The sequence below is a fragment of the Erinaceus europaeus genome, chromosome 6 (genome assembly GCF_950295315.1).
Source record: "Erinaceus europaeus chromosome 6, mEriEur2.1, whole genome shotgun sequence".
Classification (NCBI taxonomy): Eukaryota; Metazoa; Chordata; class Mammalia; order Eulipotyphla; family Erinaceidae; genus Erinaceus; species Erinaceus europaeus.
In genome coordinates this window covers 67,289,433-67,304,462 of record NC_080167.1, presented here as the reverse complement: position 1 = coordinate 67,304,462, position 15,030 = coordinate 67,289,433, and the positions used below count along the sequence as shown (strand labels likewise).

The 15,030-nt window shown below is 45.3% G+C and overlaps 1 protein-coding gene across 5 annotated transcripts in view; it reads left to right on the top strand.

Moving 5' to 3' along the window:
- The window catches only part of DNAH14 (dynein axonemal heavy chain 14), a 283,313-nt gene that overhangs the window by 213,725 nt on the left and 54,558 nt on the right, over positions 1-15,030 (top strand). For all 5 annotated transcript variants that reach the window (XM_060192438.1, XM_060192437.1, XM_060192440.1 and 2 more), the window contains 3 exons: positions 6,291-6,447; positions 6,657-6,867; positions 10,477-10,579. In XM_060192438.1, the coding sequence (XP_060048421.1) occupies positions 6,291-6,447; positions 6,657-6,867; positions 10,477-10,579 (471 nt within the window). The remainder of the gene's footprint in view (positions 1-6,290; positions 6,448-6,656; positions 6,868-10,476; positions 10,580-15,030) is intronic.

Here is a 15,030-nt window from a genome sequence, read left to right as displayed (position 1 = left end):
TTCCCCCTCTTGAAGTATAAAATTCAGCAACACTACATCCATTAATAGTGCTATGTCATTTCCACTGTCCTGAAATTGTTCATCGGCTTAAAATGAGCCCGTGTTCACAAAGCCATGCTTCCCTATCCCTCCCTCCCACTAGGCCACGGCTACTACCATTCTGTTTCCAGCTCTGAATTTACCTATTCTCAGTACCTCTTGTATGTGGAATTGTGCAATATTTATCTCTTTGTGCTGAGCCGGCCTGACTTCACTTGGCATCATGTTTCTAAAGGCCATCCATGTTATGCATCTACCCTTACTTTTTAAAAGCGATTGATGTTCTGTTACACAAACAGATGCCACATTCTGTTTACCTGCTCACTTGTCCTTCGACATTTTGCGGGTTTTTTTTTTCTGTTTGTTTGTTTTTCATTTATAAAAAGGAAACAGTGACAAAACCATAGTATAAGAGGGGTATAACTCTATACAGTTCCCACCACCAGAACTCCGTATCCCATCCCCTCCCCTGACAGCTTTCCTATTCTTTATCCCTCTGGGAGTGTGGACCCAAGGTCATTGTGGGATGCAGAAGGTGGAAGGTCTGGCTTCTGTAATTGCTTCCCCGCTGAACATGGGCATTGACAGGTTGGTTCATACTCCCAGTCTGTCTCTCTTTCCCTAGTGGGGTGGGGTTCTGGGGCATCAGAGCTCCAGGACACATTGGTGGGGTCGTCTGTCCAGGGAAGTCTGGTTGGCATCATGGTAACATCTGGAACCTGGTGGCTGAAAAGAGAGTTAACATACAAAGCCAAACAAATTGTTGATTAATCATGAACCTAAAAAAAAAAGGCCACAGGCCCTTTGGAATATAACTAAAGTAGACCTACTAGTTACCTATAAAACAGAGACACAGAGACACCCCCCCAACTCTTCATCTGCACTACTCCAGCCTTTAGGTTCATGATTAATCAACAATTTGTTTGGCTTTGTATGTTAACATTTTGGTTTTTAACCATGGTGAAAATGCTGCTGTGAACACTGGTGCACACATCTGTTTTCTTTATCTCTCTTTCTTCTTTTTTTTTTTTTTTTTTTGTCTTAAGCTGTTTTTCCTTTGAGTCAAAATTTGCCAATGGAGAGATTTAGCATCAGAACTCCAGATTTCCATGTTTTAGCTGAAAATGAAGGAGTCAAGCAATACAGGACCCAGGCTCCTGAGAGATGACAGTGAGGAATACTGGTGTCTGCCCTCTGGACAGGGGGCAGGGGCACTGGCCTGCCAGTCTTCACTGCTCCCTAGTACTTCCTGACATTGACATCAGATGTCACTTGCTACTTGCCATCATATTTGGATCCTCGTTTACTTATACAAAAGAATTCTTTCTTCTCAACAATCCACTTCTTTTAATTTGTGATACTCACCTGACAACCACATGCACGCAGATGGACAGCTGCCCCTTTCATGAGCGGTGATCATCACAGCACGGAGCTGCACCAGCTGGCATGCAGACACTAGACAGTGTGTGGCACCACCCCATTTATGGGCCAACAGGAGATAAGCATAAAGATAGCTGCGTATGCTTAGAAAAATCTCGAGAAACAATAGTGACTATCTAGGAAAGAAACTTTCCATTTTCAGTTTGTACCTTTTATGTTGTTTGAATTTTATGTAGCAAAAGATTTTATGGACTTAGCAATAAGATGAACTATATTAGAAAGTCTCATAAAAAAAAAAAAATAGGGGAGTCGGGCTGTAGCGCAGCAGGTTAAGCGCAGGTGGCGCAAAGCACAAGGACCGGCATAAGAATCCCGGTTCGAACCCCGGCTCCCCACCTGCAGGGGAGTCGCTTCACAGGCGGTGAAGCAGGTCTGCAGGTGTCTATCTTTCTCTCCTCCTCTCTGTCTTCCCCTCCTCTCTCCATTTCTCTCTGTCCTATCCAACAACGACAACAACAATAACTACAACAATAAAAAAAAAAAAAAAAAAGAAAGTCTCTACCAGGGGCCAGGCATGATGATAACATGCCAGAGTGTGCATGTTATCATTCTCAGGGGCCTGGGATCAAGCCCCCTAGTCCTCACCTACAGGGAGCAAAGCTTCATGAGCGGTGAAACGAGGCTGCAAGTGTCTCTCTTTCTCTCCCCCTTCTCTAGCACCCCCTCCCCTCCCAATTTTTCTATCTCTACTGTGTATGTATATGTATATATAATAAAATTTATCATAAAAATAACACCATATATATCAATTTAAAAATGCTGTCGCCAGCCTAGAATATTCAAGAGTTCAGTTGAGTTTGATCTCCTGAGAGCCTGAATGATAACTACCATCTGCCTACCTTGTTTGTACGTTGAGATACAAAGAGAAGTCTAGTACCATGGTTAAAGGAAATCCAGGGAGTTGGGCTGTAGTGCAGCGGGTTAAGCACTCGTGGAGCAAAGATCCCGGTTTGAGCCCCCGGCTCCCCACCTGCAAGGGAGTCGCTTCACAGATGGTGAAGCAGGTCTGCAGTGTCTGTCTTTCTCTCCCCTTCTCTGTCTTCCCCTCCTCTCTCCATTTCTCTCTGTCCTAACAACGATGACATCAATAACAACAACAATGATAACTACAACAGGGAATTGGGTCGTAGCACAGCAGGTTAAGCGCAGGTGGCACAAAGGGCCAGCGTTAGGATCCCAGTTCGAGCCCCCGGCTCCCCACCTACAGGGGAGTCACTTCACAAGCGGTGAAGCAGGTCTGCAGGTGTCTGTCTTTCTCTCCCCCTCTCTGTCTTCCCCTCCTCTCTCCATTTCTCTCTGTCCTAACAACTGTTGTATGCTTTACATTGGGTTGTTCTAGTTCTCCCCCGCCAAGAAAATTGGATCAGTCCTGCTAGTTTCGCGGGCCCGCTTGGCCCCACCCCGAGGAACCCCGAGAGAGTGCCAGAGTTCCAGAGTTCGAGTTGGAGAATTGCAGAGTGGCAGAGTTCGAGAGTGCTTGGCGCTGCCGCGGGGGAAAGAGACAGCAGAGTTCTGTTTGGTGATTAGTTTGGTTTAGTTTATGAATCGTTGTTCCTGAATAAAGAAATACAGCTTCCCTGCCCAGCCGTATGTCTCTGGTCGTCTCTGTTACCCGCCCGTGAAGCTAGCCCGGCCAGCTGGAGCCGCTGAATTTTAACAACAAACAACGACGACATCAGTAACAACAACAATGATAACTACAACAGGGAATCGGGTTGTAGCACAGCAGGTTAAGCACAGGTAGCACAAAGGGCCAGCGTTAGGATCCCAGTTCGAGCCCCTGGCTCCCCACCTACAGGGAAGTTGCTTCACAGGTGGTGAAGCAGGTCTGCAGGTGTCTGTCTTTCTCTCCCCATCTCTGTCTTCCCCTCCTCTCTCCATTTCTCTCTGTCCTATCCAACAACAACATCAATAACAACAACAATAATAACTACAGCAAAAATTAAAAAAATAGCAACAAGGACAACAAAAGGGAAAATAAATAAATATAAAAAATAACTACAACAATAAAGCAAAAAGGGCAACAAAAGGGAATAAATAAATTTTTTTTTTAATTTTTTTTAATTAAGAAAGGAGTCCACTGGTGGCGGGTGGAAGGCAGTCATGGAGACGAGAGGAGTTGGGGAGCTACAGGTGTCAGAGCTACTGCCATGCACCTGGGACCCAGGCGGTGCTGTACACCAGTTGTGCTGTGGTAGACTTCTTCAAACGAAAAAATAAAAGCTCCTGAAGTTAAAAATTGCAAGCGTAGAAAAATTTAATACATGTTTGATTGACGAGGGGAGAGCTATCATTGTGAGGGTAGCAAAGGATTGTCACAGACAAGGACACAGAATCCTGGCAGTAATGGTGTCAAGAGCTGCACCCAGCCCTTGGCTTTGCATGGCCGATCTGAGCACTTGAGTTCACTGACTGGACTGAATGCACTCTGCTCCTCCGTCCTGGATTCCTCGTGTCTTGCCAGTTTCCATTTTTATGCTGCACTTAATTAACAGTAAAGACTCAAAGGGCAACACAAAAGGACAAAATTGAACCTAAGAATTAAATGTATTATGTTGAATATGAAATTTCCAATATTTGGTTTTTTGCTTACAAAGTGGCTGGGTCTCCTGGTTTGACCTAGTCCATCTGTAGACAAACACCGTCTGGGTTTTGTCGTACATGCTAGAGTCTTGGTACTGAAATCAGTCATGGCAGGGGTCAGGAGGTGGCGCACCTAGTAGGTTATTTATTTTACAGTGCACAAGGACCCAGGTTCAACCCCCTATCCCCCACCTGCAGAGATGAAGCCTCACGAGAAGTGATGCAATGCTGCAGGTGTCTCTATCTCTTCTTTCCCTCTCAATTTTTCTCTCTCCAAAGTAAAGAGAGAAAGAAAGAAAAAAAGAAAGAAAGGAAGGAAGGAAGGAAGTAAAGAAGGAAGGGGAAAAAAAGAGAAGAGAAAAGAAAAGAACAAAATATTCAGGGCAGAATTCATGATTGTTCTATAATGAAATAGCAAAAGTGATCTGTATAATTTTGTCGGCTAAAACGTTCTTAGGAGGCTGGGTAGTGGTGTACCCTATTAAGCACACATATTACCAATCGCAAGGACCAGAATTCAAGCCCCTGCTCACTATCTGCAGGGGGTGGGTGGACAGACGCTTCACAAGCAGTGAAGCAGGTCTGCAGGTGTCTTTCTTTCTCTCCCTCTTCCTATCTCCCTCTCACCTCTCAGTTTCTTTCTGTCCTATCTCATAAAAAAAAAAAATAAGAAAAAAATGAAAAAAAAAAAAAAAGGCCTCTGAGAGCGGTGGATTTGTAGTGCTGGCACCAAGCCCCAGCAATAACCCTGGTGGTGGTAATAATAATAATAAAAATAATAATAATAATAATAATAATAGTTCAGGGCCAGGTGGTGGCGCACCTGGTTGAGTGCACATGTTACAATGTTCAAGGACCTAGGTTCAAACCCCCAGTCCCCTCCTGCAGGGGGAAGCTCCACAAGTAGTGACGCAGGGCTGCAGGTGTCTCTCTGTCTCTCTTTATCTCTGTCTCCCCTTCTCTTTCAATTTCTGGCTGTCTCTATCCAGTAAATATATTTTTTTTTGTTTTTTTATATTTATTTTATTTATTTATTCCTTTTGTTGCCCTTGTTGTTTTTTTATTGTTGTAGTTATTATTGTTGTTGTCGTTGTTGGATAGGACAGAGAGAAATGGAGAGAGGAGGGGAAGACAGAGGGGGAGAGAAAGACAGACACCTGCAGACCTGCTTCACCGCCTGTGGAGCGACTCCCCTACAGGTGGGGAGCCGGGGCTCGAACCGGGATCCTTATGCCGGTCCTTGTGCTTTGCGCCACCTGCACTTAACCTGCTGCGCTACAGCCTGACTCCCATAAATATATATTTTTTAAAAAGTTCTCTCTGCTGAAATTTGCAGTGACTTCCAATAGACTCTGGGCCTCTAGTTAACACATTACAGTGTCTCCAAAATCTTCTAGTCCCTCTCCCCTTCCTCTCAGCTACGTCCTCAATTTGCTTTAGCCCACAGAGACTATCGCTGTGTTTGCCTCTTACGGATGGCAGTACCAGCGCCCTTCCAGCTGCGCTCCTCTGCGTCGTCACCCTCCCGCCACCGTGAGGCTTTCTTCCCTGAGGCATGGGCACCAGAGCAGGAGAAATCAAGGAACTGGGGTCTCTTTTAGCAGAACTGGGGAAAAAATAGCTTCAGGCTTCACGTGTACATGAGAGCTCAGTCCAGGCATTGAAGAGAGAGGGGCACAGGGTGGCCCCAGCGTCAAAAAAAGACCCACAGGAACACAGCAGTGGAGGGATGTTTCCGCCATATGGGAACTCCCTCTGGGCTTCCCAACACCAGGGGGACGGCCAGCCTCAGACCAGCGAGCTAACTAGGGAGCACCCCTTCCTTATAGTGCGTGTTCCCGTTGAACATTTCTTCTTGGGTGATTTTTTGTTTGTTTGTCTGTTTTTAATTTCAAGTTCCCTGTCTCTGTTTTTTTTTTAATTTTTTAAATATTTTTTATTTATTCCCTTTTTGTTGCCCTTGTTGTTTTTATTATTGTAGTTCTTATTGTTGCTGTTATTGATGTTTTTGTTGGATAGGACAGAGAGAAATGGAGAGAGGAGGGGAAGACAGAGAGGGGGAGAGAAAGATAGACCCCTGCAGACCTGCTTCACCACCTGTGAAACGACTCCCCTGCAGGTGGGGAGCCGGGGGCTCGAACTGGGATCCTTCTGCTGGTCCTTGCGCTTTGTGCCATGTGCGCTTAACCCGCTGCGCTACCGCCCCACTCCTCTGTTTTCTTTTTCAGATAAAAATTCTTAGACCACAATGCTTACAGCATTCAGTGAAGATGTTTGTGGCTGAGAAAATGGGAAAACAATATCTTCACACAGCTGGAATTAACTTGGTGGACGCATATAAAGAATCCAGCGCCAGGACCCCCCTGATCCTCATTCACCCCCCAGGTAAGCTGTTCCCCGAGCATTTCGGATGCTGCAGTGCGCGTCAGCGTCAAAGGGGCAGGGACGAAGGCGGTGCCGGGCTGCCCTGTGTTCACAACGCCTTCACCGCCACCGCCGCCACCGCCACTGATGAACGTTAGATTGGGGATTCAATGTTAGGTGGGGATCAAATGCGTTTCTAATAATATGTGTCCCTCCACATTGTGATACAGGGATCGACCTCACCAATATCATCCTAAAACTTGCAGAAGAGCTTCAAGGAGCCGCGCACCAGGTGACCATGGTTTCTTTGGGCCTCGGCCAGATGTCCAAAGCGGAAGATGTCATCACTAAGACCCTCACCAAAACAAAGCAGTGGGTCTTTCTCCACAACTGCCACTTTGCGGTGTCGTTTATGCCAAGGCTCTGCACTGCCATAGAATCGTAAGAGCTTTGCATTTATTTGGGTTTTTTATTTTTTTAATCATCTCTATTTATTTATTGGATAGAGACAGCCAGAAATTGAGAGGAAAGAGGAGAGAGAGAGAGAGAGAGAGAGAGAGAGAGAGAGAGATGCCTGCAGCCCTGCTTCACCACTAGTGAAGCTTTTCCCCTGCAGATGGGGACCGGGAGCTTGAATCCAGGTCCTTGAGCTCTGTAACACCTGACATCCACCAGGTGCGCCACCACCTGGCCCCCACTCTGCATTTATTTGTAAATGGTGATATACACTATCGCCAAGTATGTCGGGTCACTCAGAGGACACTTACGCTGTCGTCTTTTTTTTTTTCTTTCCAGAGAGAAATTAAGGAGAGAGGGGGGGCTGGGCGGTAGTTCAGTGGGTTAAGTTCACGTGGCGCAAAGCACAAGGACCAGTGTAAGGATCCCAGTTCGAGCCCCCAGCTCCCCACCTGCAGGGGAGTCACTTCACAAGTGGTGAAGCAGGTCTGCAGGTGTCTATCTTTCTCTCCCCCTCTCTGTCTTCCCCTCCTCTCTCCATTTCTCTCTGTCCTAACAACAACGACATCAATAACAATAATAACTACAACAATAAAACAAGGGCCACAAAAAGAAAAATAAATATTTTTAATAATTTAAAACAAAGAAAAAAATCCCCCTGCGGGTGGGGTGTAGGGGCTCAAACCCAGATCCTTATGTGAGTCCTTGTGCTTAGTACTTAATCGGGTATGCACCACCTGACCCCTTAAGCTGGATTCTCTATTCTCAAAAAAAAAAAAAGTGAGAACTATACTGAGACTATATCCATCTTTGTGGGGGTGGAGATCTCTTTAGTTTTAGCTTTCCGTTTCTCTATTACTTTCCTCAAATTCTCACTCTCAACAGATCACACACAGAGAGATATACAGAGCCCGATAATGTGGTTCTTTATATTCAGTTTGACTCCATACAGCAGCGGATGCAGGCAGAGAGCGCCCAGGCGTGGTGCTCAGCATTTGAAAGCCAATAGCCAGACGGTGTTGACAAGAGGGAAACAGGGTGACTTTCTGTTGTTACCTGACAAGCAAATAGCCATCTCACTCTGAGGCTGGGCCTTTGTGGGTCTACAGTGATAGGAATGGAAGAGGGAATATAGCAACTAGTTAACTATGAGAAATGAAATAGGTAGGATCCCAAAATAAATGGAGGAGCAGCTTGGATAGAAACGGAGAACTTGAGTGAGCTCGGGGAGGCTTAGTGCCAGGGAGGTGGGCAGCCACCACATTCCCTTGGGCCGGTTGTTAGTGGGGTGAGGTCCGGCCCGCTGTGTTGTTAAAAACAAAATGTTAGGCAGACCTTGCAACAGGGAGGTCTCTGTGCTGCACCAGACATCTATCTCCCCAGGGTCACTCTGCCTCGCTCTCTGCCTTCCACCTGCTGGCTCGTCTTTCCTGTGGCAGACACACATGTACAATGAGTGGAAACGTGTATTTCCTCATAGCTGTAGCTAAGTACTGGGTTGCCAGAAAAGTCAGGCTGTGTTTATCTGTTTTTCTGTGCTAAAATGGGTCGTGACTTTTCCAGCAACCCCAAAGAAATAATGTAGGGAAGCCCCAAGAGCAAGCCATGGAGAGGGTGACCCTGGCAAAGCAGAGCCCCCCAGAAGGCCCAGAGTGAAGGCTGTGGTTAGAGCATGGTGGCTAGGTTAAAAATTAAAGTGGAGGGTGGGGGGGGGGGATAGCATAATGGGGGATAGCAAACAGACTCTCAGGCCTGAGATTCACAGGTCCCAGGTTCAATCCCTATACCACCAAAAGCCAGAGCTGAGTAGTGCTCTGGTAAAATGCTGCTGTTACTATTAATACTAATACTAATAATAATAATAATAATAATAAACATTAAAGTGGAGTCTCTTCTCTAAATCCCAAGGCCTAACATGCATACTTTCAGATACTCTCTTCCCAGGGTTGCCTCACCCTGGCAGAAACTTCTGCAGGTGCAGTCTGCTTGTTTGCAGTGCAAATATTTGTAACTCTTGAGTGAAGAAATAACAGTGTGCTGAACTATTGCAGTTTAAGCCAGTTACTTTTTTCTCACATTTCTGTCTGTTGGACTTTACACAGTCAGTACAACCCTGTGAAGTGTGTTTGGATAAGGACATCTTCTTCATGCCATTCTGTTTGTTACTTTTTTTTATGCTATAAATGTGTGAAAAATAAAAACTATAAAATTCAGACACAGTTATCTTGACTTCAGTTTCCAGGAAGGGTTGGTGGGTGCAGGGAGAGGACTTGGTTAATATCATTCATGATGTTCTTAGACTGTTAGTCTCCTGACAATTTAAAGCAGCTTAACAGTGAGGCGGGCGGTAGCTCAGCGGGTTAAGTGCACGTGGCGCAAAGCGCAAGGACCCGCGTAAGGACCCTGGTTCGAGCCCCCAGCTCCCCACCTGCAGGGGAGTCACTTCACAGGCGGTGAAGCAGGTCTGCAGGTGTCTGTCTTTCTCTCTCCCTCTCTTGTCTTCCCCTCCTCTCTCCATTTCTCTGTCCTATCTAACAATGACGACATCGATAACAGCAATAAAAAACAAGGGCAACAAAAGGGAAAATAAATAAAAAATTAAAAAACAGCTTAATAATTCTCCTTTTTCACATTTATTAATGACAGAAGAGAGTTAGGAGACCAAGCTTCCTTAGTTATATGATTCCATATAAACTTGGGAACAGAGCCATAGAATTTCCATTTTTGCTACTTTATTGAGGAAATACCCACAGCTCCAATGTTATTTTTCAAGTGCCACCGGCCTGACTCCACAATTCTTGATTTATAAAATGATGTTCTAGTATAATAATGAGCTCCCCCCCATTATTTGTTCATGTGTTCATTTTTATCAGTGTGGATTCCAGGACCCCTCTTTTGTTCAATGAATCATAATCCCTTATTCTAGTCACTCTTTTGATGGTCAGTCACCCCGGATCTGACCAGGGGGACGCTGCTTCATGTTACTCTTCGCTGAGAGTGTTTTTCTAACTTTTGCAATGAGTACATATCAGTGTTGTACCGAAGGGGAGGAAAGTGCAAATTCCTGGAGTTTGTGCGAGTTCTCTGCAACATGGAAGATCCTTTTTTTTTTTTGCCTCCGGGGTTATTGCTGGGACTCAGTGCCTGCACGACAAATCCACTGCTCCTGGAGGCCATTTTTTTCCCTTTTGTTGCCCCTGTTGTTTTATCGTTGTTGTGGTTATTATTGTTGTTATTGATGTCATTGTTGTTGGATAGGACAGAGAGAAATGGAGAGAAGAGGGGAAGACAGAGAGAGGGAGAGAAAGATAGACACCTGCAGACCTGCTTCACCACCTGTGAAGTGACTCCCCTGCAGGTGGGGAGCCGGGGGCTTGAACCAGGATCCTTAGGCCGGTACTTGTGCTTTGCACCACGTGTGCTTAACCCACTACGCTACCACCCAACACCCAACATGGAAGCTCTTAAGATAGTCTCACATTACTAAAACAGTATGGAAATCCACTTCAGCTGTCTAAATGTCATGATTCTTAGACATGTGTTGTTTTTGCTTAAATTGTCGCTTTAAATACTCACGCTTCTCTTATTTTGCAGGCTTAATAGTCCAAATGTGGCCGTAGACCCTGAGTTCAGGTTATGGTTAAGCTCGAAATCACATAGTTCTTTCCCAGCTCCTCTTCTTCAGAAGAGTCTGAAGGTAAGGACATTCAGATTTTCCTGTATACAATTAAAAATAAATAAATATAGAGAAAGACAGGCTGGGAGTATGGATCAACCTGTCAACACCCATGTTCAGCGGGGAAGCAATTACAGAAGCCAGACCTTCTACCTTCTGTACCCCACAATGTCCCTGGGTCCATACTCCCAGAGGGATAAAGAATAGGAAAGCTGGGGAGTCGGGCGGTGGCGCAGTGGGCTAAGCGCAGGTGGCGCAAAGCACAAGGACCGGCATAAGGATCCCGGTTCGAACTCCGGCTCCCCACCTGCAGGGGAGTCGCTTCACAGGCGGTGAAGCAGGTCTGCAGGTGTCTATCTTTCTCTCCTCCTCTCTGTCTTCCCCTCCTCTCTCCATTTCTCTCTGTCCTGTCCAACAACGACAACAACAATAACTACAACAATAAAACAACAAGGGCAACAAAAGGGAATAAAAAAATAAAATAAATATTTAAAATATATATATTTAAAAAAAAAGAATAGGAAAGCTATTGGGAGGGGATGGGAAACGGAGTTCTGGTGGTGGGAATTGTGTGGAGTTGTCCTCCTCTTATCCTATGGTTTAGTCAGTGTTTCCTTTTTATAAATAAAAAATTTAAAACAACAACAACAAAAGAGAACAAATAAATAAATAGATATTTTAAAATAAATAAATAAATAAAAAGGAGGATTTAGGACACATCTTAATATTGTCCCCGGAATACCGTCTGGTCACAGTCCATGTCACGTTCATGATTCTGCATGCAGAGGATGCCGACTCTTAGCGTGTTCGATATCTGCTCTTCAGGGCTGTGCTGCAGCCTGAGAAGAAGCTAATCAGGACCCCTGCTGTCAGACGACTCACAATTTAGACTGTTTCCTCAACCAAGGACACTGACTACTGTAAACCAGAGTGTGGAGCTTGCGTCTTTGACTTGCCTCTTGCCTCTCTAGCCTTTTCCCCTCCCTGCTCCCCTAATCTCTCCACATGTCTTTAATTCTCTAAAAAGAATCTGCGGGAAAGAAAAAAAAAGGGGGGGGGAATTCCTGACTAAACGTTGTCTGTCAGTTTTTACACAGAGCCGCCACTGAGTCTGAGTCTGAGTAACTACTTAGTCTTGGTCAAGTATGTTACAAACAAGTGTCCACCTCTCTCTTTTTGGCTCATCTCACTTAATGGGATTCCTTCAAGCTCCATCCAACATGAAGCAGAGCTGGTGGCCCCGTCATCCCCAGTAGTTGGGTTACTAGCATCCGATTGTGTGCGGGCCATGGCGTATCTGTGCCAGAGCTCGCCCTGGCCACTCATCTGTATTGGGCATCTGGCTCGCTTCCGAGTCTGTGCTGTTACAAACTGTGATTCTGTGACCATAGATATGCATAAATTCTCTTTAAACAAGTGCTTCTGCTTCCTTTAAAAAAAAAAAAAAAAAAAAAAAACAATTGAACAATTGCTCGAACAATTGCTGAGTCACAGGGTAGATCTAGTCCTAGTGATCTGAGAAAGCTCCAGATTTTTCCACAAGGGCTGGAACGGTCTGCATTCTCACGTAGTGAATGATATAAAAGGGTTCTTGCTGCCCTACATCTTCACCAGAACTTGGTGCTTCTGTCTTTTCTAGTGTATGGCATTCTCACAGGTATAGAGTGGTACTTTCTTATTGTCTTTATTAACATTTCTCTGTTCATCAGTGACACTGAGCATTTTTTTCATGTGCCTTTTAGCCCTTTGGATCTCTTCTTGGTGAAGATTCTGTCCATGTCCTCCCCCCCTCCTTTTTTTTAAATTTGTATTTATAAAAAGGAAACACTGATAAAACCATAGGATAAGAGCAGTTCAACTCCACACAATTCCCACCATCAGAACTCCGTCTCCCAGCCCCTCCCCTGACAGCTTTCCCATTCTCTATCCCTCTGGGAGTATGGACCCAGGGTCATTGTGGGTTGCAGAAGGTGAAAGGTCTGGCTTCTGTAATTGCTTCCCTGCGGAACATGAGCGTTGACAGGTTGATCCATACTCCCAGCCTGTCTCTCTCTTTCCCTAGTGGGGAAGGGCTCTGGGGAAGCAGGCCTCCAGGACACATTGGTGGAGTCATCTGCCTAGGGAAGTCCTGTTGGCATCATGGTGGCATCTGGAACCTGGAGGCTGAAAAAAAGAGTTGACATAAAAAGCCAAACAAATTGTTGACTAATCACAGACCTAAAGGCTGGAATAGTGCAGATGAAGATTTGGGGTCTCCGTTTTAAAGATAGCTAGTAGGCCTATTTTAGTTATATTCCAAAGGGCCATCCATGACTTTGTTAGTTTTTTCCTGAGCCTGACATCTTATATGCCAGTGGACCCAACTTGTTGTCTGGGGAGATGATGCCATGGCTGGAAAAAGGACTAGAAAGCTGGATCAGGGAGGAGAGTAGCTCCCAAACATGGGAAAGGGGTATAAATATTGTTGACTGTAAACCCCATCGATTTGATCTGGGGCCCATATTCAGCTTAGGAGCCTATGTGACCTCTGCATCCCTGTAGGTCTGAGCTCACATTCTGTGGTCATGAGTAGGAACGTTCTAAGCTGCGCCAATTTCAGGACCCATCTTCCTCAGATGGTAGATAGAGTATGTTATCGAGCCTCCCTTCAGAGAATGGAACATTCTCTACCATTGTTGATCCAAGTTGAGGGCAAGGTCCTTTGGGGGCCCACAAAGGGATCCATTGTGTTGTTCCTGGTGGAGATGATCAGTGACAATGGAGAGAGGGACCTATTCAAGGTCTAGGCCCATCATGTCTGTGTGGGAATCTCAGGACTCCCCGACTAGGGCCTCATCTCCCCAATTTTAATGAAATTGTTTTGTTGTTTTTTTATCGCTGAGTCTAGTGAGTTCTTGCCATATTTTGGTTATCAGCCCTGGTTAGTAATTAGTCTGCTACGTGGTATGTCAAGATTCTCTCCCATTTCTATAGGAAGTGTCTCCAGGGGGTAGTTTCTGTTGATTGTGTACAGGCTTTTTAGTTTGATGTAAATCTATTGGTTTGTCTTTGGTTTCCTTGTAGTTGGACTTGAGTTGTCAGAGTTGTTTGCAAAGCTTACATTGAAAAGTGTTCTGCCAGTGTTTCCTCTGAGTGTTTTTTTTTTAATATTTTATTTTTTATCTATTTGATTTTTTTTTTTTTTTGCCTCCAGGGTTATTGCTGGGGCTCGGTGCCTGCACTACCAATCCACTGCTCCTGGAGGCTTTTTTTTCCCCCTTTCGTTGCCCTTGTTATTTATTGTTGTTGTTGTTGTTATTTTTGTCATGGTGGCTATTGCTGTTGTTGTTGCTGGATAGGACAGAGAGAAACGGAGAGAGGAGGGGAAGACAGAGGGGGGAGAGAAAGATAGACAGACACCTGCAGACCTGCTTCACCGCCTGTGAAGTGACTCCCCTCCAGGTGGGGAACTGGGGGCTCAAACCAGGATCCTTACACTGGTCCTTGCACTTTGTGCCATGTGCGCTTAACCCACTGCGCTACTGCCCAGCCCCTCCTCTGAATATTTGGAGGTTTCATCCAAATTCCTGACCCATTTGAAGTTTACTTTCATGTGTGCTAAGACACGGTGGTTCAGTGTCATTCATCGGTGTTTCACCCCGGTTTGCCCAATATCATTTGTTGAAGAGACTCCCCATTCTCCCTCCATTTAATGTTCTCCCCCTGCCTTGGTGTGGGGGCTTATTCCTGGACTTTCAGTTCAATCCCACTGGTCTGTGTGTCTATCTGTGTCCTAGTACCAGGCAGTTTTGATTTTTTTTTAAAGATTTTATTTATTTATTAATAAATGAGAAAGGAGAAGAGAGAGAAAGAACCAAACATCACTCTGGTACATGTGCTACTGGGGATTGAATTCAGGACCTCATGCTTGAGAGTCTAATGCTTTATCACTGCACCACCTCCCGGACCACAATGCACAAGGACCCAGGTTCAAATCCCTGGTCCCCACCTGTAGGGGGAAGGCTTCACGAATGGTGAAGCCGGGCTGCAGGTGTCTCTCTGTCTCTCTCCCTCTCTGTCTCCCCCTCCCCTCTTAATTTCTGACTGTCTCAATCCAGTAAACAATTATAATAAATTTTAAAAGGGGAGGGGCCAGGTGGTGGCATACCTGGTTGAGTGCACATGTTAGTTTTGATGTTTTTTTTAATACTTTGTAGCAAATATAGTTCTTAAATTTTTAAAGTTTTTTTTATATTTTCTCCCTTCTGTTTTTTTTTTTCTTCAAAATTTCTTAAAGCAAACGTGTGTTCACTACATGACAAGAATACATTTTAGCAGCACATGAGCATTCTCCCGGCCAGAGTCTGTTAGAGGAATAAGAACTGTAAGCGGTGGCTGAGGGCGTGGCTCAGCTGAGGGCAGTGAGTCTGCCTGGCTGAGGCTGCTGGTCTGCTTCCAACACCACAAGTACTGGAAGGGTGGGCGCTCTGCTT